The sequence below is a fragment of the Populus euphratica genome, unplaced genomic scaffold, assembly GCF_000495115.2.
Source record: "Populus euphratica unplaced genomic scaffold, PopEup_1.0 scaffold387.1, whole genome shotgun sequence".
NCBI lineage: Eukaryota > Viridiplantae > Streptophyta > Magnoliopsida > Malpighiales > Salicaceae > Populus > Populus euphratica.
In genome coordinates this window covers 153,060-177,596 of record NW_011500277.1, presented here as the reverse complement: position 1 = coordinate 177,596, position 24,537 = coordinate 153,060, and the positions used below count along the sequence as shown (strand labels likewise).

At 32.6% G+C, this 24,537-nt stretch overlaps 3 protein-coding genes across 4 annotated transcripts; all 3 read right to left on the bottom strand.

Annotated features, from left to right (window-relative positions):
* Window positions 1-3,183: 3,183 nt before the first annotated feature.
* Window positions 3,184-6,486, bottom strand: LOC105113081 (protein TRIGALACTOSYLDIACYLGLYCEROL 2, chloroplastic-like). 2 transcript variants are annotated; one of them, XM_011009098.1, is made up of 6 exons: window positions 6,394-6,483; window positions 5,407-6,073; window positions 4,976-5,305; window positions 4,051-4,166; window positions 3,619-3,709; window positions 3,184-3,509 (listed from the first exon to the last, which is right to left on the bottom strand). In XM_011009098.1, exons 2-6 carry the CDS (start codon window positions 5,929-5,931, stop codon window positions 3,417-3,419), a joined length of 1,155 nt encoding a protein of 384 aa, XP_011007400.1. In that variant the 5' UTR covers window positions 5,932-6,073; window positions 6,394-6,483; the 3' UTR covers window positions 3,184-3,416. The 2 variants fall into 2 exon arrangements, with proteins under 2 accessions (XP_011007400.1, XP_011007401.1); XM_011009099.1 differs by lacking the exons at window positions 3,184-3,509; window positions 3,619-3,709 and having other exon boundaries at window positions 4,160-4,177; window positions 6,394-6,486.
* Window positions 6,487-8,158: 1,672 nt separating this feature from the next.
* Window positions 8,159-10,126, bottom strand: LOC105113082 (60S ribosomal protein L38-like). The gene is made up of 3 exons (XM_011009100.1): window positions 10,019-10,126; window positions 8,681-8,864; window positions 8,159-8,386 (listed from the first exon to the last, which is right to left on the bottom strand). Exons 1-3 carry the CDS (start codon window positions 10,019-10,021, stop codon window positions 8,364-8,366), a joined length of 210 nt encoding a protein of 69 aa, XP_011007402.1. The 5' UTR covers window positions 10,022-10,126; the 3' UTR covers window positions 8,159-8,363.
* Window positions 10,127-16,600: 6,474 nt separating this feature from the next.
* LOC105113083 (protein SHORT-ROOT-like) lies at window positions 16,601-18,488 on the bottom strand. Its single transcript, XM_011009101.1, has one exon. It carries the CDS (start codon window positions 18,264-18,266, stop codon window positions 17,034-17,036), a length of 1,233 nt encoding a protein of 410 aa, XP_011007403.1. The 5' UTR covers window positions 18,267-18,488; the 3' UTR covers window positions 16,601-17,033.
* Between the last annotated feature and the right edge of the window lie 6,049 nt (window positions 18,489-24,537).

Below are 24,537 nucleotides of genomic sequence, written 5' to 3'. Positions count from 1 at the left end.
AAAGTGTTACGATCATAAGCCACCCTCTTTCACCAGCCCTCCTCATTTGAATTCTTGAACATGAAATGATCGACACTCTACTCTGTAATAGCTGAAATGTGGCGTTGTAATTGGGCCTAGCAAGTTCCATTTCCTCCCCAGTGGAGGAATTGGCTACACTATAACCGAGATATAGACTAGAAACACCACCAGCATGGAGGTCTGCACGACATCTGAATTCGAGAGCCTCAAGAAGACCCTTCTCTAGATGACCAAGATCAAATGAGAAATAAATTAATGGCTCAGGGGAATTTGGACTTCTGTAATACATTGCTCATCTCTTAGACTCCATCGCCAAACTATAGACGCCGTTTATGTTCCTACTCACGAGCTTGGTCTACTAAGAGTGTATCTGTAGCATAATCAAAATCTGTCATGAAGGACCATATTAACGTTGGAAAGCAATTTCAAGCCAACTACACCTTCGCTGGCAGTGCTATTTTGCCAGGCAAGGCGGCCATCAGCATCGGCCAAGACAAGGTTTCCATCTTTGCCGAATGTGAGGGTAGCGTTCTCACGAACTGGGTTGCTTCGGTTTGCTTCCGAAGCCCAACGCATCATTGAATCAGGCCCTCCGATGCTCAGGGCAAGAGTGAAAGCATTAAGGGTGGTGGTGTAAAAGAAGAGGTAAAATGGGTTATTGGAAATTGCCAGGGCACGATGTCGAGCTCCATATTCAGCAATATTGAAGTCTCTGAAGGTCCTTCATTGATGAACTTGAATCTTGAAGAGGAGGGAACCTAAGCTTGAGCAGTGAAAGAAAGGATTTACAGCAAAAACAAATGACAAAGCAGGTTGTTAATAGTTCCCATTCTTGTACATAGAAGTAGATAAGGTTTTGCTGAAAATATTCAATACTTCAAGTTGTTGAAATCTGAAACTTGGATCTCGAGGATGCTGTCATAAATTTCCTACTTACCTCTTCAACAAAACGATGCTTCCCACGTTAATTATGGGCGTGTATGGGAGTGCACTTCAACCATATTTGTAAAAAAAATTGAATTAATTTTTTTTTCCATGATCTTGGATTGTTTTGTGAAACACTATAAATTATTTTTTAAAAAATATATATTTTTAATATATTTATAAATAAAAAAACACTTTAAAATATAATTTCTACATCCCTGTATCACGAACTTCGCTATAAAAAAAAAGGGACAGAAAATCGGAAACATAGATCTCGAGGATGCTGTCATGAATTTCGTTTTCACCTCTTCAACAAAATGATTAATCTCACACCAGGCCTAGCTCACAGGTCGACACAACCCTACTCTGGACTCTGGGTTTTATGCTAAGTCAACTCCAAATTTCATGCCTAGTTGCTCACAAAAAGAGAACAAAGAAAAACAATGCCTCCCATGTTGAAAATCTGAATTCATTCCGAGCGGTGCATGCACTATGGAAAATTTCGCAAAACCATTTTGATGCTTTACTGGATATTTTTTATTTTTTTATTTGAAAATGCATTGAAGTATTATTTTTTATTTTTTTTAAATTTATTTTTTATGCTAACATATCAAAACATTTGAAAATAAAAAAAATTAATTTAAAATAAAAAAATTAATAGAATGAATAATATGGTAAACCCATAAAATATCGACTGCTTTAATTTTTAGGCAACTCCAGTTCACATGACCAATTTGTTTCACACTTATTTTTGCGTCTTCTTGGAGTGCCAAAAAGGAAGTCAAAACTCTTGGAAAGATGAACCGTCTTGTAAAAAATAAAATAAAAAATAAAAAATAAAAAATGAGGGATTCAAAAGCTTCAGTAAGTTGGAGCAGAGAGAAGATAAAACCCATCAGACATCTTCATAAAACTACTCATTCGAGTTCTTTCAACTGAAACCAAACATGGGCTTAGTGGAAAACAATTTTCCTTTCCTTTTTTTTTTAATAGAAAATTAAAAAAGCGTATTCATTTGTTAAAAATAATTTATAATAATCATCTTGATATTTTTGTATTTGTAATAATCTAATTATAGAATATTTATTTTATTTCATTCAAATAAAATATTATCATATAAATAACATTAGATTTATAATAAAAATTAAATTTATGCCACTAAATAAAACAAAGATATAGAGAAGTAATAATTTAAATATTTTACATGGCTAAAAAAATGCTTATAGATAAATGAACAAAAAATATCTTTAATTTATTTTTTTTCATTTGAAAAACAGTGTAAGATTTATATTGAAAAATTATGAATAATTTGTAAAATATGTTTTTCAAACTCAATACAAATTTGGAAAATTGAAAAACTAGTTTTCCGTTTTCCAACCCCATTTTTTTTAAAAAAAAAAAGAAATTGGAGTATTACTCTATTCCTAAACAAGAAGAATAGCTAGGAAGAGCTAGCTCTCCCCTCTAGTCCATTACCTCGTTAAAAAGAAGAAAAGGCAAGAGACCTTTTTTTTTTTTTCATATTCTTTTTATTGCAGCTTGAAAAACAGAAAAAAATAATACCTCAATAACAGTTATTTTTAAAATACTTTTTACTTGAAAATATATTCAGATAATATTTTTTAATTATTTTTAATATTAGCACATTAAAACAACCTAAAAACATAAAAAACATTAATTTAAAAAAAAATCAGATTTTTTTTGGGACTCAGTTTGGAAGACCTAAAGCCTAACGAACAGTAAGCCAGCCCCTTCCTTTTTGACCCCTATTCTAGGGCTTGTTAAAAACACTTGAGATATTTGGGTTCTCGTAAGAGAAAAAATTATGGCCATGTGCTCGTTGGGGAAAACGAAAACCAAGTCGTGGAGCCCTCAAATGCATCATAAAAGAAGTTGGTTGAAATCCATTCATCTAACACCAAATGCACGATATGAAAACGTTACTTTCTGCTTGAAACATGATGGTTTTTCCTACTAAAAATGCAAGATGAAGCCCCCCGATTCAAGGTCACACTAGCATAAATCCATGGGAAATGACTTCCATTGAGACAAAAGGAAGCACAAAGCTAGGTATGTAAAATGCAATCACAAGACAGTAAGTGCTTCAAAATAGTCAGTCTTCATCTTTGTGCACGTTTACTACAAAATACGTATGGAAGTTTCTGTGATTCTTTGAAAAATTCTTTACTATGTGATAAATTCTTGATGATGTAATCTACTTCTGCGAAATGGACTTAATTTCTTGGTTGGGAAAAGATACTCAGAATGCCAATCAACGGTTTCCTATAACAAAAATGCTTTCGTCAAAGAAGCATTACCTGTCTCTTCTAGCTAGGCCAAGGGAAAACATTCAACAAACACTCTGGCATGAGCCCTTCTACATCAATGCTAACATAATCATGAAAACATTTCATGCCATCTAATAATCAATTGTTGAAGATTACCATGCCATGCTCACAGTTCATTTGCTCTCATAATAACCTGCTGAGGGACTTTATAAGTGCTTTCAAGTTCCGTCTTGTAGCCTCATCACCCGTGAATCCCAGAATATCAGAGCTTATATTCTGATATTGTTGAAGAATAAACAGAACAGAGAAAAAACAAACAAACAAAATCACTCATGATTTCTGCATTATCAGAAAAAAAGTAACAAGTTTCAGATTAAGATCCCACCTCAATGTTTTTCAAAGTGAAAATCAGACTGTAAATGGACTTCTGAATCAACTCACTGTTCTCTGGTGTCATAATGGATGTATGTGCCCTTCTGAAGAAAAGGGAAGGTTTACAATTGTGAGCTAGTAAGAGAGAGAGATGCAGTAAACCTAGCTTTCCATAAAAAACCACCACTTTGTTTCTTTTTGGTCATATTTGGATTTCTCATTTAGGTCACAATCAAATGTGAACGTTATAATAAAAAAATGTGAGACATCAATGAACACTCTAAATTGTTTCCCAAGGTAAAAAAAATGTGAGACATCAATGAACATTCTAAATTGTTTCCCAAGGTAAAAAAGGTTATGTGTGTTAAATTTTTGGCGGTTTTGGGGGCCACTGAAGGAGAGAGGGAGGGAGGTGACATAACAGAAAGTATTCGGGAGATTTCACCTTAAATCTTCAGAAGCTAGTGTTAGGCTTCTGGTTAAGTTCTCAACTTCCTTTAGTAGGCCACTATCACGAAACTCAGACAGCAAAGGTTGAACATCTTCGGTCATGGCTTTTATCTGAGACATCACTTCATCAAATCAAAGTATGCATTAGTACAAGCTAAATGTTGACAACAGAATTGGAACAATTTCAATCACAATGTGGACAAGTGCATGCACAGAATACATGCAGACAGATTCAAAGTGTTGAAAAAGTTGCGCACTAAATTTACTGACCATTGTCCAAATTGCCTACCTGTAAAGGATCATAATGCATATATGACAATAATGCTGAAGTTTTAGTGAAACAGGAATGAGAATACATTATTCACTTTTTAAGTTTTCTAGTACAATGGAATGTTGTGCTCTCACATTCTGTAATGTTGTTCACTCATGGTCATTACAAATTGAAGGCCAATAATCTTAACCCTGAAAAGCATTGCCATTTATAGAATTCCATCTACTTGATCAATCAAATAAACAAGCTAGAGTCTAGACAGTTCCTGAACACCTAAACTAAATATATAGTTTTTTAAAAAAAATTACAAAAGCAATGCTCAAGTTAAATCTCTCTTTCATTTTATTAAAATTTTAACAATTGTTCTATGATCACGAATTCTGCACTTCTTTTGGTCCCAAAGGATACCCCAGCAAATTCTTTGAACTGATTGGCCCTCATGCAGCATATTTTATCAAGATAAATAAGGTCAGAAGAAATTTCATAAGGCTGCAGGTGACATTTAACTAGTGCAGCAAGAAAGCCTTCATTTTCACAAGAACCATGTTGATGATTGCAAATGTGAGACAGCTATTTAGTTAAAAAGTGTATTCGAGGTTATCTATTATCAATCAAAATTAGAACAAAGCATAAGGAGGTCACATCACACCTTTGTAAGCAGTGGCTTTGCCTCTTCAATAACAGCAGCAACACGCTCAGCCAGGGCATAGCTATTGGCAACACCAATTTCCTCTACTTCACGTCCAATACGGGTGAATATCCCAACCAAGGCATCCAGACTCACCCCTTGAATTCCCTTTATCCTTTGCCTATCACATACAATTAGACCTTCTTTAACACATTCAGCATCAAGAGGTCCGACAGAAGGTTTTGGAATTGGATCACGGGGAGTAATATCAATCATTGTTTCCATGAGAAGACCAGATTGGTTCACCTCAATTAGTGAATTTCTAGGTATGAAAATTTTATCATCCTCAACCTGAAAAATACAAGGGGGCGCATTTGACTTGCTAATAAAACCACAAAACTTAGTATTTAAATGCCAGGGTGAAACAAAAAAATAAATTTCTATAATCTAACCTCCACAACTGCTTCAATACTCTTCAAGGAAGGATTAACACGGACAACTTCACCAACAGTGACCCCTCTAATCCTAACATGTGTTCCTGTGCAAATACCACTAGCCTGAGCAAACTCAATGACGGCCAAGTACTTCCTGAATTTAGATCGCAGCTGAAACCCCCGCAACCAAGCCAAACTGAGTGCAACAAGCACTGCACCAGACACAAGAAACAACCCAACACCACCTTCCCATATGCTCCTCCGACCAAACCCAAAATCACCTAATGGCTTTAACGTTTGCCTCCAAATATTAACAGGTACCTCCAAAACAACAGCAAGTGGATTCATCTTCTCCGAAGAAGAGGGTGGTGGTTGGCTATGTCCTGTATCTGCTGACATAGCCCGCACCCCCAAGAGTTTCTTTTGCGGTCTTGCTGGAAGACAAGGCAGGAAATTTGAAGAACCAGGAGATACATTAATCAATGATGACGAAAATAGCATAGGAGGGCATGTTGACACTTGGACCACTGACTTCCCAAACATCTTTCTAGTTTCTGCACAGTTACAACTCAACAAAAGCTTTGACAATGCTTCACAACAAGGGTACGGGTAGAATCCCTCAATAAAGACTTGTCGTTTAACCAATTCTTGAACTAAAATTCACTCTCATAACGTTCTCCAGCAGCTGAAATCTCCATCAGTCCAATTAATGCAACAGAAAAAAAAAAACCCTTCATGAATTTCCCAGAAAACAACAAATCAATCTTAATTTTGCAAATTTCTGAATTAACTAAAATACCAAAAAAAACAAAGAAAAGTTATTGTATTTAGCTCAATGGAAAACCCCTCATTATCTTTTCCCACATTTTCTAGGTTGTCAAGCATAGATACACATTCAATTACCTACCTTGAGCATTGATTATTCTCTAAATAACTATTTCTTTACCAGTCAAATACTCAACATAAGATTCCATTAAAAAAAAAACCAACAAAAAACCAACTTACCTTGGAGGGATGGGATTTCTCTCCTTTTCTGACACTATAAGTATCTGAGGTGCGGTAGAGAGAGATATTGAATCACAGAGACAATTCAAACATGCAAGAAATGTTTGATTCACAGGAAGGTCCTCCAAGGATTTAGTGGGTCATTTCAGTGACAGAATAAGGGTATATTTGTCATTATACAGTGATATGGGAGGTGTGCTTCCCGTCTTGAATCCACGATAGCTTGCTTTATGCAAAGCCATAAACCCGGCCCCCAAAAGGTCGGGTTAAACTGGGTAATTTAGATGTATCCGGGTTATTTTAAAATAATACTGTTTTATTTTTTAATAAAAAGTTAACTTATCATTTTATTTTTTAACTTAAATCTGATATTAATATGATCAATCGAATTATAAATTGAACATTTATAGAGTCAATTCTCTTCCCGTTTAAAGTTAAGGTCATCCGAATTGAATTTTTTTAAATTTATTTTTTAAAGTGCATTTTATTTATCAAAATAATATATTTTTAAATAATTTAAAATTTCTTACCCCTTTGTTACAGCCAATCATTTTCAAGGACAGCTTGAAGCCTTGTCCCATTAGTTTTTCAATACAAACGATCAACCCCACCTCAATTAAAGGACATCATCATCTTCTGAATTTTCTTTTTCAGAAACCAATGATCGAATATCTAAAAGTTGAGATGCTATTTAGTAGATTCAAATTGTTAATATAACTTCTTAAATAATATAAATATAGTTTTTTTTATTTATGTATGTATTTTAATGATACAAAGTTATTTAGAAAAACTAGTTGTATTTTTAATGCATTTAATATGCTCTTTTTTTTTTGTCATTTTATATAGCTACCCTATTGCATATTTTTAATTTGGCTTCTTTGGAGATGCTATCTCGAATGGCAAAAGCCGTTTAGAAAAGCTCTAAACTAGATTGTTGATATAATTTTTTAATTAGTGTAAATATAATTTTTTTATGTACACCGATAAAAAAAATCCATTTTAACACCCATTTGTATTTTAATATATTTACTATTAATATTTTTAGATTTGTAAGAAAAAATTAATTGATCTAAGAAGTATTTAAATAATATATTTCAATACTTGGGCTAAAAAATAGTTTTCTATATATATATATATATATATATATATATATATTGTAAGCTCTTTTCTGGCTCCCAGATGCCCTTTGTTATTGCACGTAAAGGGAAAGCTATCGCCCAAAAATTGGAGTTTCAAGGTAGGTTACTAACCGAAAAAGGGTGTTCCCATGGCAGGTTATTAAACTAAATTGAAAACATATGGGATTAGCGAAAAACTACCGCCCGAATTAGTGCTTGTACACCAAGTTGAGGCCCGACCTTGGCTAGCTATTCCCCGAAGAATGTGTTTCCATGCCACAGCACAACCTCAAATGCCAAGTTTTTACCAGAATATGCCGAGTTTTTTAGCCCGAACTTTACAAGTATTTACCCGAACTAGATGTTTCCATGCCAAGTTTTTACCCAAAAACCTAGTTATTACCCGAAAATGGCAAGTTTTTGGCCGAACTAGGTGCCATGAAACCAGGTTATTACCTGAATTGCTCTTTACCAACACGTGGATATAACCTGAAATTAGCATGCAAAGTTATTACCCGAAAGTGATAAATACACAGAAAGTTATCACCCCAAATTGAATAGTGATGTTTGGACCATATGCTTGCTGTTTGAATCCAAAAACTATGAAAGCTTTGAAAAAGATGATGATAGACATTATAGACAGAATCAAAAGAAAAAACCACAAAACTTCAGATAAATTTCAGGATGACATTAACTACCAAAAGATCCATAATCACTTCATCACAGTGAAATACCAAGCCAAAATCCTTCAGGAAGTACTTTAAACATCAAAAAAGGAACATGAGAAAGGAAAATTCTTGTTCATATCTCTCCTAGAAATCAACTGACAAGCTTGGACCAGACTACCTTCTTTCACAGGTCTTGAACAGTCAAACCTGCAGGCAAATAATGAAGATGCGATTAAGGAAAAAGACTACCTATCATCAATAACTTGCAATAGCAGAAATAACGATACTAAAATCATCTCACCATCTCAAGTTGATAATTAATGCAGATGCATATATGCCTTGTTGGTAGTGGTTTTTATTTTTTGGTTTATCTCCGTGTTCTTATTGGTTCTATGTACAAATTTGAGTTTCTGAATTTCACGAGTTGAGAATAATAGAGAAGCATGGAACAAATAAAAGCTGTGAATAATAACTTGACAAGAAGGGTTTTTGATAATTGACCTGGAGGAAGAGATTGCTTCAGCTTGTCTGCCTTCTCAGTGTCAAAGACACAAAGGGTGTAGAGGTACTTCGAGCAGCGAACCTTGAACTTGACAGCATCTCTGCTCCTCTTGATCTTCACAGAGCGTGCATCTTTCCTTCTGGCAGTTAGAAGGAAATCCTTGATCTCATGGATTTGCTTAGGCTGTGTATCAAAAAAAAAAAAAAAACACTAAGCACCAATGAAATGATTGAAAATATCACTAAATAAAAAATATTATAAAATCAAATTATCAAATGATATGAATTGACAAAACATGATAAAGTACATCCACCCATTTTCGCAACCATTCTCAAACCTCATTCAAAATTCTTTCAATGCAGAAGAATGGACAAAAGAATTTCAAAATATCAAGAGATTCATACACCCCAAAACAATTGAGATTGAAGATGCAAAAGTCCAAAACTCCACCCAGTGGCTTGAAAAACTAAATTCACATTGATGCAAAGGGTGCTTAAATGGAGAAAAAAAGGTCTTCCCATGGGTCAATAGCAATTTATACATCTGATCACAAATAGAGGACAGGGAACAAAATGGCAAGGCAACAAATGTACTCAAATTCTATGAGACCATATCCTTTTTATCTATCTCCATTTGCAGGCTACTTTCTATTATTCTAAAATTTAGACATCTTTCACTCACAGTCTTACTAGAAAGAACCCTAGATTTCAATAAATTGTACCTTAGACCATGCCCAGTTCCCACCGAGCTAAGACTAAACATTTGAGCGCCACTGGATTCAGTAAATCATTTAACACAGACATAAAAACGATCCCAACAAAAAAAACCTCCACAATCACATTGCAGTAAATCTGCTTTAAAACCTAATTCGACTTAAGAAAGCTACAGTTACAGGCAATTTCAACTCCACACCTAATATCACTTTCTTTCTCACACATAAAGCTACCATTAACATTAACCAATCACTAATTCCATTCTCTTCCGATCCCACAACAACTTTATTTTTCTGGGTTTCCTTCCTTCACTATAAAAAAATCAAGAACTCAATGAACAAGCTCCAAAACAAAAGAGCTCCACGATCAAAAAGTCAAAAACTTCATTATATTCTTAACCCCAAGTTTCAATCTTTCAAAATGTTACAATGAATAAAAAAACACCCAACAAATCCCAGATACCAAAAGACAGATAGACATGAAAAAAAGCAAAACACGCACAGAAACTCATCGTTTTGTCTTGCAAAAAACAAAGATAATAACACAAACCACGAAGAAACATGATCTCTGCAACAAACAAACAAATAAATGTAATCAATATAAAGGGAGGTAAAAGAGCAGTACCATTTTGAGAGATCTTCGTTTTCAGTGATGTATAAGCACGCCCCAAACCCTAGCTCTGTTAAAGTGGAGATATATACATACAATGAGACAATTATCACTGATTTTAAACCCTAGAAAATTTATTGGGTTTCTGACTGGTTAGGCCCTATAAAATTGATTTTATTACGCCAGAGTCTATATTTGTGGGCTTCCAACTTATTGGGCTACTGGGTACTGAGCCAAAGGCTTTAAATAGTTTGATCTATGTGTTTTGTTCTTTTTTCGAGCTACCAAATAGTCAGCATTATAAAAACCACAGGTGAGTCTATTTGGTGTCCCATCAAATCCAAAATTTGATTCATATAAGTTGCCTACACTCAAACTCTAATTAATCTGATGAAAATTAAATACAATTTTTTAAAATAATATTATCTTAAATTAATTCAAGTCAATCCAACTTGATCTAAGTTGGATTTTATAACTATAGTTATACTAGCATTACTAGGGACATGATAAAAAAAAAAAAATGTATAAAGCATTGCTAATCTAACTCGATGAATACCATTCCGATTGAAGGAGAAAAAAACCCATTCCGACGAGGGAGGGAATGAGAAAGGGTTTGCTTTTGTGCAAAAATTTGTTCCGTCTCGGATTTCAAGAGTCATTCTCGATCACGATGTTATACAATAATTGATTCATTTCTCTTTATACTAAAACTGAACTGTGCATGTATTAGGATTCATGAAAGCTGACCAGAGGTTTTACGGTTATTAGAAAACCATATAATTGTATGCAATATAGCCTTGATGATGGATACTGGAGACTTGCTTGGAATAGAAATGAAGGTTTTGGTGCTCTCAAGGTGTAATGACATCATAGGGAAGCATTGTTCAAAAGGTTCTTAGATGACATCATAGTGAAGCATTGTTCAAAAAGTTCTTAGATTTGATAGAAAATTCTTTAGTTTTTTAGTTCTCAATGACATCATAGTGAAGCATTGTTCGGAAGTTTCTTAGATTTAATAGAAAATTCTTTAGTTTTTTAGTTCTCAACTAAAACGTCCTTGAACCCACCCAAGTTTTTTAATCGATAAGGATGGATTTTGTTAGATTTTTTCTTGAGTCCAAACCTCAAGAGTAGTTGCTCCTAGCTAATGTAGTTTCTTCTTTATTTGTCATTGATTTCAATACTTCTCTCTCTCTCTCCGAGTGTGTATTAATTATTGATATTATTTGATTCCTTTTATTGTTGTGAAGGTAAAGAGGTAATATAATATCATCTTTTAAAGTAAATTGTTAGAATCGGTTTTATAATGATTGTTTGGAGTTTAAATCATCTTGGATTTTTGTAATTTGATATGATTACTTTAACGTTGAATATTATCATGTTTTTAAAACTAATTAAAAATAAATGTGAAATTATTTTTAAAAAAAAATCTTAATTCGAATAACAAAAGTTTCAAGTTCCAAATAGTTTTGTGAATTAGAGAGTGATTTATGATCAGTTTGAGCTTAAATTTTATTAATAAAAAATATATTTTAATATTAAATTTATGTTTGATCATTAATTTTTAGCCCCTAGAATATCTTAAAACATGAACTAATTCATTAATTATAATATGATAAGAATGAATATATTTATGAATGTTTATGAATTATAGATGCATATTTATTAATGAATATTACATTCAACATAATTAATAAACATTCATGAATTACGAGTAATTAATATTTCACTTTTTAAGTTCTAAATAGATTAGAAAGGGTGTTTCGAATTTTCTTAAGTTCTTTTTTTTTTTGGCTTTTTTAAGACTTGTTTTTCTATTTATTCTCTCTAATCTAGACTTGTTTTCCTAAACTTGTATTAATAGCATGTTTTTTAATTCAATATTTATTTGATTGAATAATTGTTATGTTGCACGAATTTTTTTATTTATTGATCATTTTAATCCTATGCCAAATTCTTTAAAATTTTATACATATTTATTTTTGTGTGCAAGTAATTTTTTTTAACAAAGATTTACAAATTTAAATAATAATAATAATTTTCAACATATGATTTAATTTAATTTTTTAATAATCTTGGAAGGGAGGAGGAGTAACTTACAATATTGAATGATCAATAATTGTGAAGTGATAAAATATAGGGGCCAATAATAGCAATACATTTTCCCTTTCAATTTGCCTCCTATTCAATTCGCTGAATGATTGTGAAAGAAAAACCTTTAAAACATCTCTTTTTAAGGAGATAGGTAGGGTCCGTGCACGAGCTAAATTGGAAATAAAAAAAATTAGACAAATCATTAATATACAAGCATAGCTTTTAAATTTGATTTAGAGATTAATACGATATAATTATTAGGTGAGTTTATCTAAGCCAATTTATTTTTTTAATTTTATAAAAAAACAAAGATTACATCATTTTGAAAAATAAAAATAAAAAAGAAATAAAATTAACAATTTTTGACCAAGTTTTTTTGAGCTAATCAGGTGGTGGGTCAATCTAAATTTTTAATTAGATTACTTTAGATTATTTTTTTTTAATTTTTATTCAAACCAATTTAGCTTAGATTTTGAATCTCCTAGAGTTAACTCACGAGTTCAAGCCAAGTTCTAAAACAATGCATTGATGTATTGACAAAAAATTTTCTTTCTCATATCTTTTAAAAGCTCCCATCTAAAATAAAAATATATTAAATAAATTTGTTTATGACTCAATCTAACACATATGGGTGTTTATTTTTGTATTATAATCAACTTTTAAAGTGTTTTTTTATTAATATTTTCAGGTGTTAATTTTTAAATGATTTTAATATACTAATTTAAAAATTAACAAAAAAATCTAAAATAATTATTTTAATATATTTTAAAATAAAAAAATACTTTTAAAAACAACAAACATCAAAATATAATTCATACTACACAAAACTCGATAAAGTCATAAGAATCTAGAAGTTGATACGATCCCACAGTTAAAGAAGAGTTGATTAAAGATATAAAAGGTAATTGATGTCGTACAAAAACAAGCTTCTCCAGCTGGGTGAGAGATTATATTTATATATATATATTCAATGTATTTTTGCATTTACTAGTAATATCTTTCCGTCAATTTGTTTCTTTTTTTAATTAATTCTGACTCCTGTGCCAAACAATTAAAAAAACAACAACATTGAAATCAACGCGAGTGAACCGAGGGAACAGATTTTTACTGATCATGGACTGCATGGATGAACTTAATAAAAAATAGAGGGATCAAATCATGAAAATGTCAAAAGTAGAGGGATGAGATAAATAGGTGTAGTTAGCTGTACAATCAAGGCGTTCGGAGGATTTTGTATCCACCAGAAGGAACTTTCTTTGGAAAGTATAAATCAATGGTTTCGAGTTAAAATGAAATAGCACACATTATGATTTATGATTGCACGTAAGCTTCTCTAGCTAGACTCGGAAAAGTCTACTTTGGTGGAGTCCTGGTTCATGTTAGATTTTTCAGGCTATGATTTATTGCTATTGTGCTCGCTTTCATGTGCTGCCAAGAAGTTCTACTCGGCTAGCTGGTTGCCCTCCGTTGGGTGTGTAAAGAAAGTTAACATGGAATTAAAATGTTCTACTCGGGATCAACCCATAGCTCAATCAATTTAATTAAAGTATAATTTGTTTTTTTAAATTATTTTAACTTAAAAAATTGAAATGAAATTGTTTCTCAGTCAACTCGTTCAATTCATAACCTAGACTTTAAACTAGGTCATGAGCATGGCTTAGTTTCATTGTTATAGTTATAAGATTGGTATTATATTCTAGCATTTGGCTGATGTTAATGGACATACTCTCTTTTGTTACCATTTATAAAGCAATGTCGGCTGGCAAAAGAACTCGGTGAGAAGAAGACATGATTCAATTAGTACCTTATTTTTCTTGGAATATAAAAAAATAGTGGTGTTACTGGAGATGGCACTTAGAGTGGTCTAGGGCTTTAATGGATGGTCAAAGTTTTAAACCCTGAGATGCTTTTTGTGGGATAAAATCATGAAGCCATGCATGTGTGGTCAAAACAAAACAAACAATACCTTCCATGGATTGGATAGAGACTATCACATTTGGTAGCAAAGCCACTCCCGAGGTGCTATATGGCACAAATTAAGGGGTGAGACCACTGATAAACATATTTTTCATTAAAAAAGAGTTTAAGCAAAGCCACTCTCAAGTTACTCCTTTTCAAATTAATCAAAATATTTTTTTTCTAAATCTAAAAGAGAGTTTAATATCATAGTTTTGATTTTTTTCTTGAAAAAATCAAATCATATTTTGACCGAGTTTTAAATTAATTTGTGGGGTCACTTGGTGTTTTTAAAGTTGTGTAGAGATCATGCATGAATCTTCCATGTCAATTTTAATAACAAGAGAACAAACATGAAAAGATGAGTAAAATAAATTATTTGAAGAAGAGAAAGGAAGGTTCTTTGCAATTATATATGTGCCCATGCGTGCTTGACGGCAAGTGTATCTGTGTGTATGGGAGCATGTGATGAAAATGTTAATGATAATATAGGTTCTGAAGAAAGCTATGCATGATCTACCAGAGATGCAAGTGAGAAAATAGCAAAAGTCTTGTCTAAATCCACAAAAGATGTTTTCCACTATATAATGTTGGCATAAAGTTGCTACACAAGTATGGCAATTAAAGGCAAATATGCTATTCAAATCACTAGACATAAAAGCAAGCATGGGATCTAGTTGGTACTCATCTGTTTGCCACCAAGGTCTCCTCCCGGTCCCTCTCTCTTTTCTTTATGTCAATTTTACGTGTATATTTCCTCACAAATCTGTCCTCTCTTGTCCCTTTTCCAATAGAACAGCCCCTCTTGATGATCAATTATGTGATGCATGATCACACATGGGATCGATTAGCGAAGGAAAATAAGAAACCCCATTGATCTTACCTTCTTCCTGTAAAACATTTTATGATACGTACATGGAAATCTCAACCGATTCATCAGGTAGTTTGGCATATGAAAATAGAGAGAAGTTAGTGGATAAGATGTGTAATGTGGTAGGTTAAGAGTGACATGAGAAATGCCCTAGTAGATTCACCTAATCCACGAACCCTAGCTACATATCTAGTTTAGATCCTCAAGAGAATGTTGTCATAAACTCTCTTTTTTTCACCTAATCCAGGAACCCTAATATCTATCCAGTTTAGATCCTCGCAAGAGAATGTTGTCATAAAGTAATTACTACCATTTTTCGCATAGTTGGTGAAGCGTCTAGAACCCATTAATTAATTTGTGGTTTCTCAGTAGCTCGCCAAAACCTATTACCATCCATCCACCTGCCCATGAAACAACTTGTTCTTCCACTTGCCCATGAAACTTTCTCGTCTTTTGGTAATTTTAGGTTAGCTCCCCTACAGCATCATCGCAGAGAGGAGAGGATTCCTGTGTTGATCTAGGACAAATAATTTAATAAATTAAGTTCAGTCATGCATCATTGAAAACGTCATCTCCAAGCTACTCTCCAAATTGATGATGTAGAGATCTGCTCATTAGCATCAAGCGAATAAATTAAATTAGTTTAATCTGCTTGGCTCTTGGGTATATATGGTGGTGGTAATTGGATTTGCAACAGTGTTATCCATTATGGTTCGAAGGATCGATGGGACGAATAATTTTTTTTATACGCTAGTTTAAATGTGCTAATTGATTTGTCTAAATATTCTTTCATACAAAAATTTGATTTTAATATACAAAAATCAATAAAATAGACTGGCCAAAATAGAAAGTGGTTAATTATTTAATTTAGATATTAATTTTATATATCTCAATTAACATATATATATATATATATATATATTAGAATCTAACAAGTTCAATTAATTAATTCTCATGTATCTTCTCCAAGAAATATTAAATTTTTGCCTCTCTTTTGTTGAAGAATAAATAAATAAATTGACATTAATAACTACTCTTTCTTAAAAAACCCCTGAAGCTCTTTTATATACTTTTGTTGAAGAAATAAATAAATCAATTGAAATTAATATCTCCTCTTTTTTTAGAGTTCGAAACTCTTCAGTGTAATTATCGATAAATAAATATAACATAATTAAATGATAATTAAATGTATCGGAGGCTTAAACATTAATAAATGGGTGCTCTTGCAGGCCACCCACCACCATCAACGAATATATTCCCAAATAGTCATTTATTTAATCCCGTTTTGTTCTTTCCTTTCCTTTTCCATTTTGTTTTCCTCTCCTTTTGGAAGGACTGGATGCATATATATGTCACCAGCTAGCCAGGTTCCGGTAGACATTAATAGTCTAATAAGAATTGAAGGAGAGGATCATTCAATTTTTTTCTTGAATTGCCATGGGAATTAATGCAGGAAGATGGAAAGCAAGGACAAGAACAATACCTAAACTATACACCGAATCCTCCCATGCATGTACTTATGCTTACCTGTTTGTAGCTAATTTACACCAGCAGTCCACTGAAGATTTGTCAATATAATACATTAGGAAATTAGGAAGGAATAAAGGGGAATAAAAAGATTAGAAAAGAAAAGAAAAATTAAAGGTGGTGCATGCTAGCTATTCTTGGATATTGAATGGATAGAAACTATATCATATCATTGATATATATCATCGCTTTCTATGAAAACTTGTACTGCTTACAAATTGCCCACTATGGGAAGAAGAGAAACATATTGAGCAGGAAAGCCAAAAGGGAAAGGGATGCTGTGGAACTGAAAAAGAGGAACAAGTGCAAACACCTTCAAACAAATACAATGATCTAATTAAAGCTGTTAAAAAGCAACACAAACTCCCAAGCATAAAGCATTAGAAAAGAAAAGTTGGAGTACAGAGGACACAAATATGCATGAATGAGAAGAAGAAATGAAAAGTGAAAGTAGTAGTACTTCATGATTGACAGGAATCACTATGTTGTGTTCATGGCAGTGCTTCTCAAATTGTGAATAAATTGCCACGCTAAGCCTCGATTTTGAGTGTGGAGATCATGGTGTTCTAGCATAATTCTCCTCTAGGGTTTCCATGCAGAAGCCCAAACCACAGGTTCTTCTTTCCATGTTAAGTAAATTCCTGATTCATGATCTCCTTGAGGTAGCACTAGTGCCCACCCAGCTCGGTATCTCTTAAGCAATGCCTTGACATCATCGACAACATCATCACTGAACCCAACAGGGGAAAATGCCTCCCTTAGCCTTCCAAACCATTGGTTTCCCCTCTCCCTTCTTTCACACTCTCCTCCATCATTTCCTTCATCACAAGCTAAAACCCTAACTATGTTCCTTGAACATTCTCTCTCCAACATCAATCTCTCATTACTAGTTGGGACAAAGCTCTCCTCTAGCATCTCAAAATATAGTGTATAATACCTAAGGCACTCTTCAAAGCACTTGACAAAGTCATATCTTGAGCTAGTAAAATCAGCTTCTTCTTCAACAATTGTCACAACTCGAGGGTTAAGTGATTGAAACATCCGGATCACAGAATTTCTTTCCTCTACTCCAACTCTTCTCAATGCCCCATTGCAATTAATCGCGACAGCTTCATCTTCTTGAACTCCTAGCCCTTCCTTTGTGAGCTCTCCTAAATGGTTTAGCCCACTAATTACATTAAGCTCAAAGGGCACTCCCATTAACCTAGCAAACTTCTCCATTCTTTGGCCAATTTCTTTCATGACTGATCTTACAATGCTAGCAGTTACCACGACGGTGAGCTTTAAATGCGGCGTCTCATCATTTCTTGTAGCTAAAGCTTCTAGCAAAGTAGGCCACTGTGTGCAAAGGGTATGGCTTATATCAATTATGTGAAGTTTGCTCTCCCCGTCTAAGGCCTCCAAAATTGCACCGTTTGAAGCTACATGACCAAAAGTAGTCCATGGGCTTACCTCTTGGAATTTTAGTATCAATTTCCTAGCTGAATCAAAGGAGTGGCTCTTTTCAGCTACTGTTGTTAGGGTTTTGAAGCACCGTTGGCCGGAGTCGGTAGCCTTACAAAAGAGAGCTTGCAAGAAATGAGATGCCAGTTTCTGATCACAATCTCCATAAGGAGAGGCAAGCTCATTTAACATCCATAGAAGGTTATGGATCTTGCTAGAGTCCTTCTCTGAGATTGCTCTTGCACACTCACTAAGAAGCTTTGATGCCCATTTGTTTCCTGCCCCAAAAGCCTCACCGGAGTCCGAAGAACGGCTTGTTGATGAATGACTAGTCTGAGGCTGATTGTTGCTGCTGCTGCTATTGCTTTGCATGTCTATAGCTATTTGATCATTGCTTTGTTGGTGGGAATTAAGGAAATAAGATGGTTATGTCCGGGGGTGATAGGGGAGGCCCCCTTTGACTCTGGAGGCAGTACCTCTGCTAATTCAAAATTGGCCAAGTACAAAGCTATGATACAGAAATCCGTAGTATTATATATATTTTCAGGGTTGGGGGTCATAGTCATGCAATATATATATGAATTTCTATTTTTATGTGTATTTTAATATGTTTTAAGCTAAACCCTATGGTGATTACTAGGGGCATATATATATATATATGGCTTCCTATCACTCCTCTGCAATATCATAAGAAAGATTGCATTTTTTTTTTTTAACCATCTAGGTGGTGGTCAAGTGGTAAGGACTTGGGATCAAGGGGTTTGCTCCCTCTGTGGTCTCAGGTTCGAGTCCTTGGTTGCTCATATGATGGCCACTGGAGGCTTACATGGTCGTTAACTTCAGGGCCCGTGGGATTAGTCGTGGTGCGCGCAAGCTGGCCCGGACACCCACGTTAATCTAAAAAGATTGCATTTTTTGTTCCTTGAGAAGTATTGGTTATATATGTTTATGCCCTATAGAAATTACGTTACATTATTATATTAAATATTTCCACTAAAATAGATTTAGTGCACTAGATAGACTTGGAGTTGAGACCAAACTAGAGGTTGAGGACTAATTAATTACTTCATCTTTTTAATTATTAGCTTCAAATGATCTCGAGATGAAAAATACCTAATTATTGCTAGTGTAGTGGTTGGATTTGGCTATCATAATTGCAATAAGCTTAGCTTAAATATTGTATTATTGCTTCCTTAACCTCAAAGCCCTAGCTAGCATATATTTGTTCGATTTTGTATATTGTACGTACTACATGTATAATAATTTTTTTTTCTCAACAAACATATATATATATATATATATATATAAGTGGCGAGGACAGATGGCTGGCAGGGGTCCGGCCTTTCCTGCATCCCTCGGGAACAATTTGTAAGTTTTAACTCTAAAACTAGATATTAAATTTAGGTTCTGTCCCCCTAGGAAATTCTTCTTAATTTGATCCCATGTAAATATAATCTAATTGTAATTGTTAATTCCAACGCACTGATTAAAAGCTAATTAGGGCAGCAAAGACCATATTTAAAAGCCAAAAAATATTAATTAGGTGAGCATCATACCAGTCGTTGGTGATCATATGCAAGGTTTTGGAAAGGAATAAAACATTTATTCCCAGAAATAAAATAACCCTAAGGAATCCTTGATTATAAATGTTCAATAGGAACCGATGGAGAACTTAGTGGCTAAAGGGAAGACAGCAAGGAACAATTTTTTTTTGCAGTTAACACAAACAAAAAGATAACGATAGAAGAAAAAAGTACTTGAAAAATAGACTAAATAATTGTGACTTTAATGTGATATGATTTTACATAAACTTTTTACTGGCACTCAAGAGTCCTTGCTTATTCCTTTTTGTACCTTTCTCGACTCATCATAATTATTTTGATCACTATTAATTACTATATATATCTCTCCCTTTTATATATATATAATGATGATGATTCTACATAATCAGCCTGATGTAATATATATAAGTATGAAGTTAATTATAAGCTAAACAAAATCTACTTTGAATGCTTATCTTCTATTTTTAATAGGTTAGGATTTGAAGGATCGGATCATGAGCACTCCACTTCTTAGAATCACCATCATAAAATCTTTCATTATTAGACCATATAGAATAAGGTCTTTCTAAACAATTCTATCATCCTAACATTTTGTTTTTATATTTTAAAAGTATTTTTTAAAAATTAATTTTTTGCTTTAAATTTTTTTATCTATTTACATTATTTTAATATGCTAATATCAAAAATAATTTTTTAAAAATAAAATAAAAATTATTTTAATATATTTTTTAATAAAAAATACATTAAAAAACAAATATTATCACACTCTTAAACACTCCATCAATTTATTGCCAAAATAAACTAAAACACTTTGGATTCTCCATTTTTCTTCTTAAATCTCTTAGGTCTAAGTTTATTTAATGCCATGATAGTAAGGGAGTTGAATTACCACCAAACAAAGCTTTTAGTTTCACCAATTATTTGTTAATTTAAAAGCCATGTTTTTAAAATATTATAAAATTAAAAAAATGCTATTTACAATTTGTTAATACATTAATTTTACTAACGTGACAGATAAAACTTAGATATTGTCTAGTTACTAGTCTTAAATATATTAAAAAGATGAAAATAGTAAAAATAAAAAGAATATGTCTGCATGTATTTTTTATTTCGAAACTATAGATATTTATTTTAAATTTATCTTAGAGATTTTTTTATATAGTAATCAAGAATTGCATTAAAAAATAGCCTTTTAGATAATGGTAAAAAACAGGAATTTAGTACAAAAAGGATGAAAAAAATAACTAAAAAATAAAAATAAAAATAAAAATGATGTCTAATATAGTTCAGTAGCCTAAACAACTCAATAAATTATTTTAAAAATAGATTTATTTTATATCTTTTATCCTTATATATCTTTAACGAAATGCATTTTTATCTTTATTTTTTATTTCGAAAAATCCAACCAAAATTCGAAACTTGGAAATTACACATGAGTTTGAAAGAGTTTTCATGGGGTCTATGCTGCTATGACGTGACATGTCTTGTAATATACATTAAACAACCATCATCAACTTTTTTTTAAGACACTAAACATGGATTTTCCTAGTCAAAAACAGACATTCAAGTACATCAAATGTTTCTTTTATAATATTCTTAATTCTTAATATTTTTTGTCAATTCAGTCCTTCTCAGATTGGTTCAGATTCATGTCCTGGACCATGCATGACCCATATGGCCTGTGAATATTTAAAATTAATCATAGTAGTAATTAATTAAAGAGGCAAGTTGCTGTCACTGCACAGGATTTCACTTTAAAAAGGAACTAGCGAGGAAGGCCTGACTTTGGGTTAAAGCTGGCAGACCCGATTAAAGTTGTTGACGCGTTACTATAAGTACAGTACTTTGACATCACTCAACACACAAAAAAACAAAGGCCAAGGAAAAGGAAGGAAACAGAAAAATAATAGACAAAAAAAAATAAAAATACAAGAAGTAGAAGACTGATATGAATATTCCGAGTAAAATATAATTTATATTTTTTTTAATTTAATAGTTTAAATTATTAATTAAGATTCTAAGATATATATTTTTATTTTTTAATATATTTTTTCAAGTAAAAGCTATTTACGCTTAAAATTTACACAAATTTATATTACTTTACACTTGATTTTTATTAAATAAATGAAGGTGGTAAAATTTGAATTCATAAATACATAGTTATCAAAGTTTTGATACCATATACAAAAATTATTTCAACCCAATAGATTAAACTATTAGATAAAATCTCAAGATATAATTTATATTATTCTTTAATATTTAAAATATAAACAAATCATGTATTTAAAGAATTATTTTGGTTGCATTTAGTTAATGTATTAAAACATAATATATATATATATATATATATATATATATATATATAAAAGAGAAAGAAAGAAAAGACACATGATGATATATCTTTTTTATTTTAATTACATCCATCTTTTCTGCCTTGAGGTAATAATATAAATTTCATTAGAAAACAAAACAAAACAAGCATATATATTGCTGGTTTTTCTATTAAGAATCCATTAATGAAGATACAAATTAAGGGTTTAAAGGTGGATAGAACCAAAATTAAATGGTATCTAAAGAAGATTATTCCATGCTAATGATTAGAGAAGAAGACAAGGATAAGGTTCCTGTTTCTCAACCCAATCATTGGAGAAATTGTATGTCTTTGCTTCAAATTTTTATTTTATTTTCTTTCCTCTCTTGAAATAATATGGCCTTTTCTTTTATTTTTATTTTCTTTCCTCTCTTAAAATAACATGGTATGTATGGTGGCCCATGATTTTGTAGCCCACATTGTCTGCATGTGTTTCTCATACATCACATCCAAGCTCATACATACATGTATAATTTACATGGAATAGAGAAAACAACGAGACTTCAATTTTATGATTAAAAAAAAAAAGACTTCAATTAAAATTTTGACAGTGATATTGTTATAAGATTATGATAGAGAAGATTGATATATAAATTGATTCGATAATATCTTGATGATGTATTAAAAAAAATAGAGCATGAAATGATATAACTGTACGTGTAGAAATGAAGTGTTTATTTTTAAGGTTAAAGCTGGCTGGCCTACGAGAATTATAAAATGAAATCTTGATGAATTTAAATAACAAGTTTATGTTTCATAGATGTATTATTGCCAATTAATTTATCAATCTTATCTCTTCTAACTTTTTTTTTTTTTTAAAGAGACTATATATAATCAAAATATATAATTTTTTATTGCTTATCTACAAAGATCAACTCTGTATATGTATGAATTTGTAGAGGGGTATTACTCTTGTCTAGCTGAAAAAAGAAAAAAAAAAGTAAAGGGAAAAGAGCACAATATCTTTCTTTAGATAATTAAAAAGAAAAAACAGTGGAAAAATGGGAAAGAAGTCCTCAAAAGTCAAAAGAAGACAACAAATACTTGAGGGAACCTTCGTAGAGTAGAGTCTCATATCAGCCCAAACACAGGCATGAGGGCAGGATGATTTCTCCAACGATTCAGTGCTAAGCTTACGTTCAATACTATTTAGTTATCTTCTTCGAGTGCTTTTCGAGGAACGAAATCTTGGCGGATAAAGTTGATGATGATATGAAGGTTTTATTGGAGAGTAAATGTTGAGTTTAATAATATTGATTACGATGTTAGATGGGAAAATTGATGAGCCACCATGACATGTTCTTCTAGCTTGTATAGTAGGACAAGTAGGATTTTGGAAGGCAGATGTTACTTGGCTCCATCAACTCATCAATTTTACACAAAACCCATGATTTTGTACATAGATTTTAATTGTTTTCTTCACCATTTCGTGAGTTTTCCATTACGAAGGCTACATTCCTTGGGAAAATGCCTAGTTGGTAAAGACTCTGGTTTTTCACTAGAACGTTTCACGTTAGATCCTAGAAAACATGGAGAGGCTTGGGATTTTAGGAGGAAGCCACCTCATTGTATTGCCTAGGACTCATCAGACCTCATGTTGAACCGAAAGAAAACAACCGATTGAGGCTACGATAGTGCAGAATAAGAAAAAATGGAAGATAAGGGGTTTCCCTAGGTTATCTCACTACAAGAGAAATGGCCACCTCAAAGCAGTCGATCCCAAGTTAGCATGCATCAAATTATTTCCAGAGTTGTAATTTGATGCTTTGCTTTAGTTTACAGATTGGTAAAGCAAACAGTAATTTGCTTCAATATCAACAATGATACGGGAGAGACTCACAATATACTACCGGAAACACCTAAAAGATGCCTCTGGCAAAACAGATAACATCAGTGTCAGATCAATGAAAGCCCCTGTCTTTGTGTTAGAAATCTTTTCCATACAACTCTCATTATTCTGTACCTTTCAGAAATCTATGAGCCTTTAGTTTTAGACAAGGGCCAACAACCTTCATAAACACGATGAGAGCTAACCACATCAACCTCTTGCAAAAGGAAATCGGTGAAACTACAACACTAACCGTGTTTAAGAGAAATTGAGTGACATGTGCTAGAAGAGGAGACACATGGAGCAAATAGATTGACAATAGAACTTTATAAATCAAGAGGTACATAAAGCAATAAAGCCAAACAGCATGACCATTCAGATAATAATAGAGAAGTAACAAAATGAGGGGAAACAAGGATTGTCTTTAGCCAGTGTATGTTGCATGCTTTTGAGAATCCTTAAAAATGTTAACATCAATTGTCCACAAGATAACTACACCCACTAAATGTTAATGAATGGCGGGGCTGAGGATGATGGCTCATTTAACAGTTGTAATATGCACAAGCACTTGCCGACAGTGCCAGCCCTTGCTCTGTTACTGCCTTGTTATTTATATTGATGCAAATCTTGTCGCAAGGAAAACCACATGAAATCTATCATGATGGCAGCCAAGAAATGCAATATTTACTCTTATCATCATCACCAATCAACATTTTCAATATTATTTCAAGTTGCCTGAACAACCTGTACTGATACATGCCACACAAACTGTATATTTTCTGTAGGCTGCTTCTCAGCCATAATGTTAGTACTTTTGTCACATAAGCAAAGAATGGGTGTGTATGAGGCAAGACATACTAGCAGGAGATAACCACTTATTTA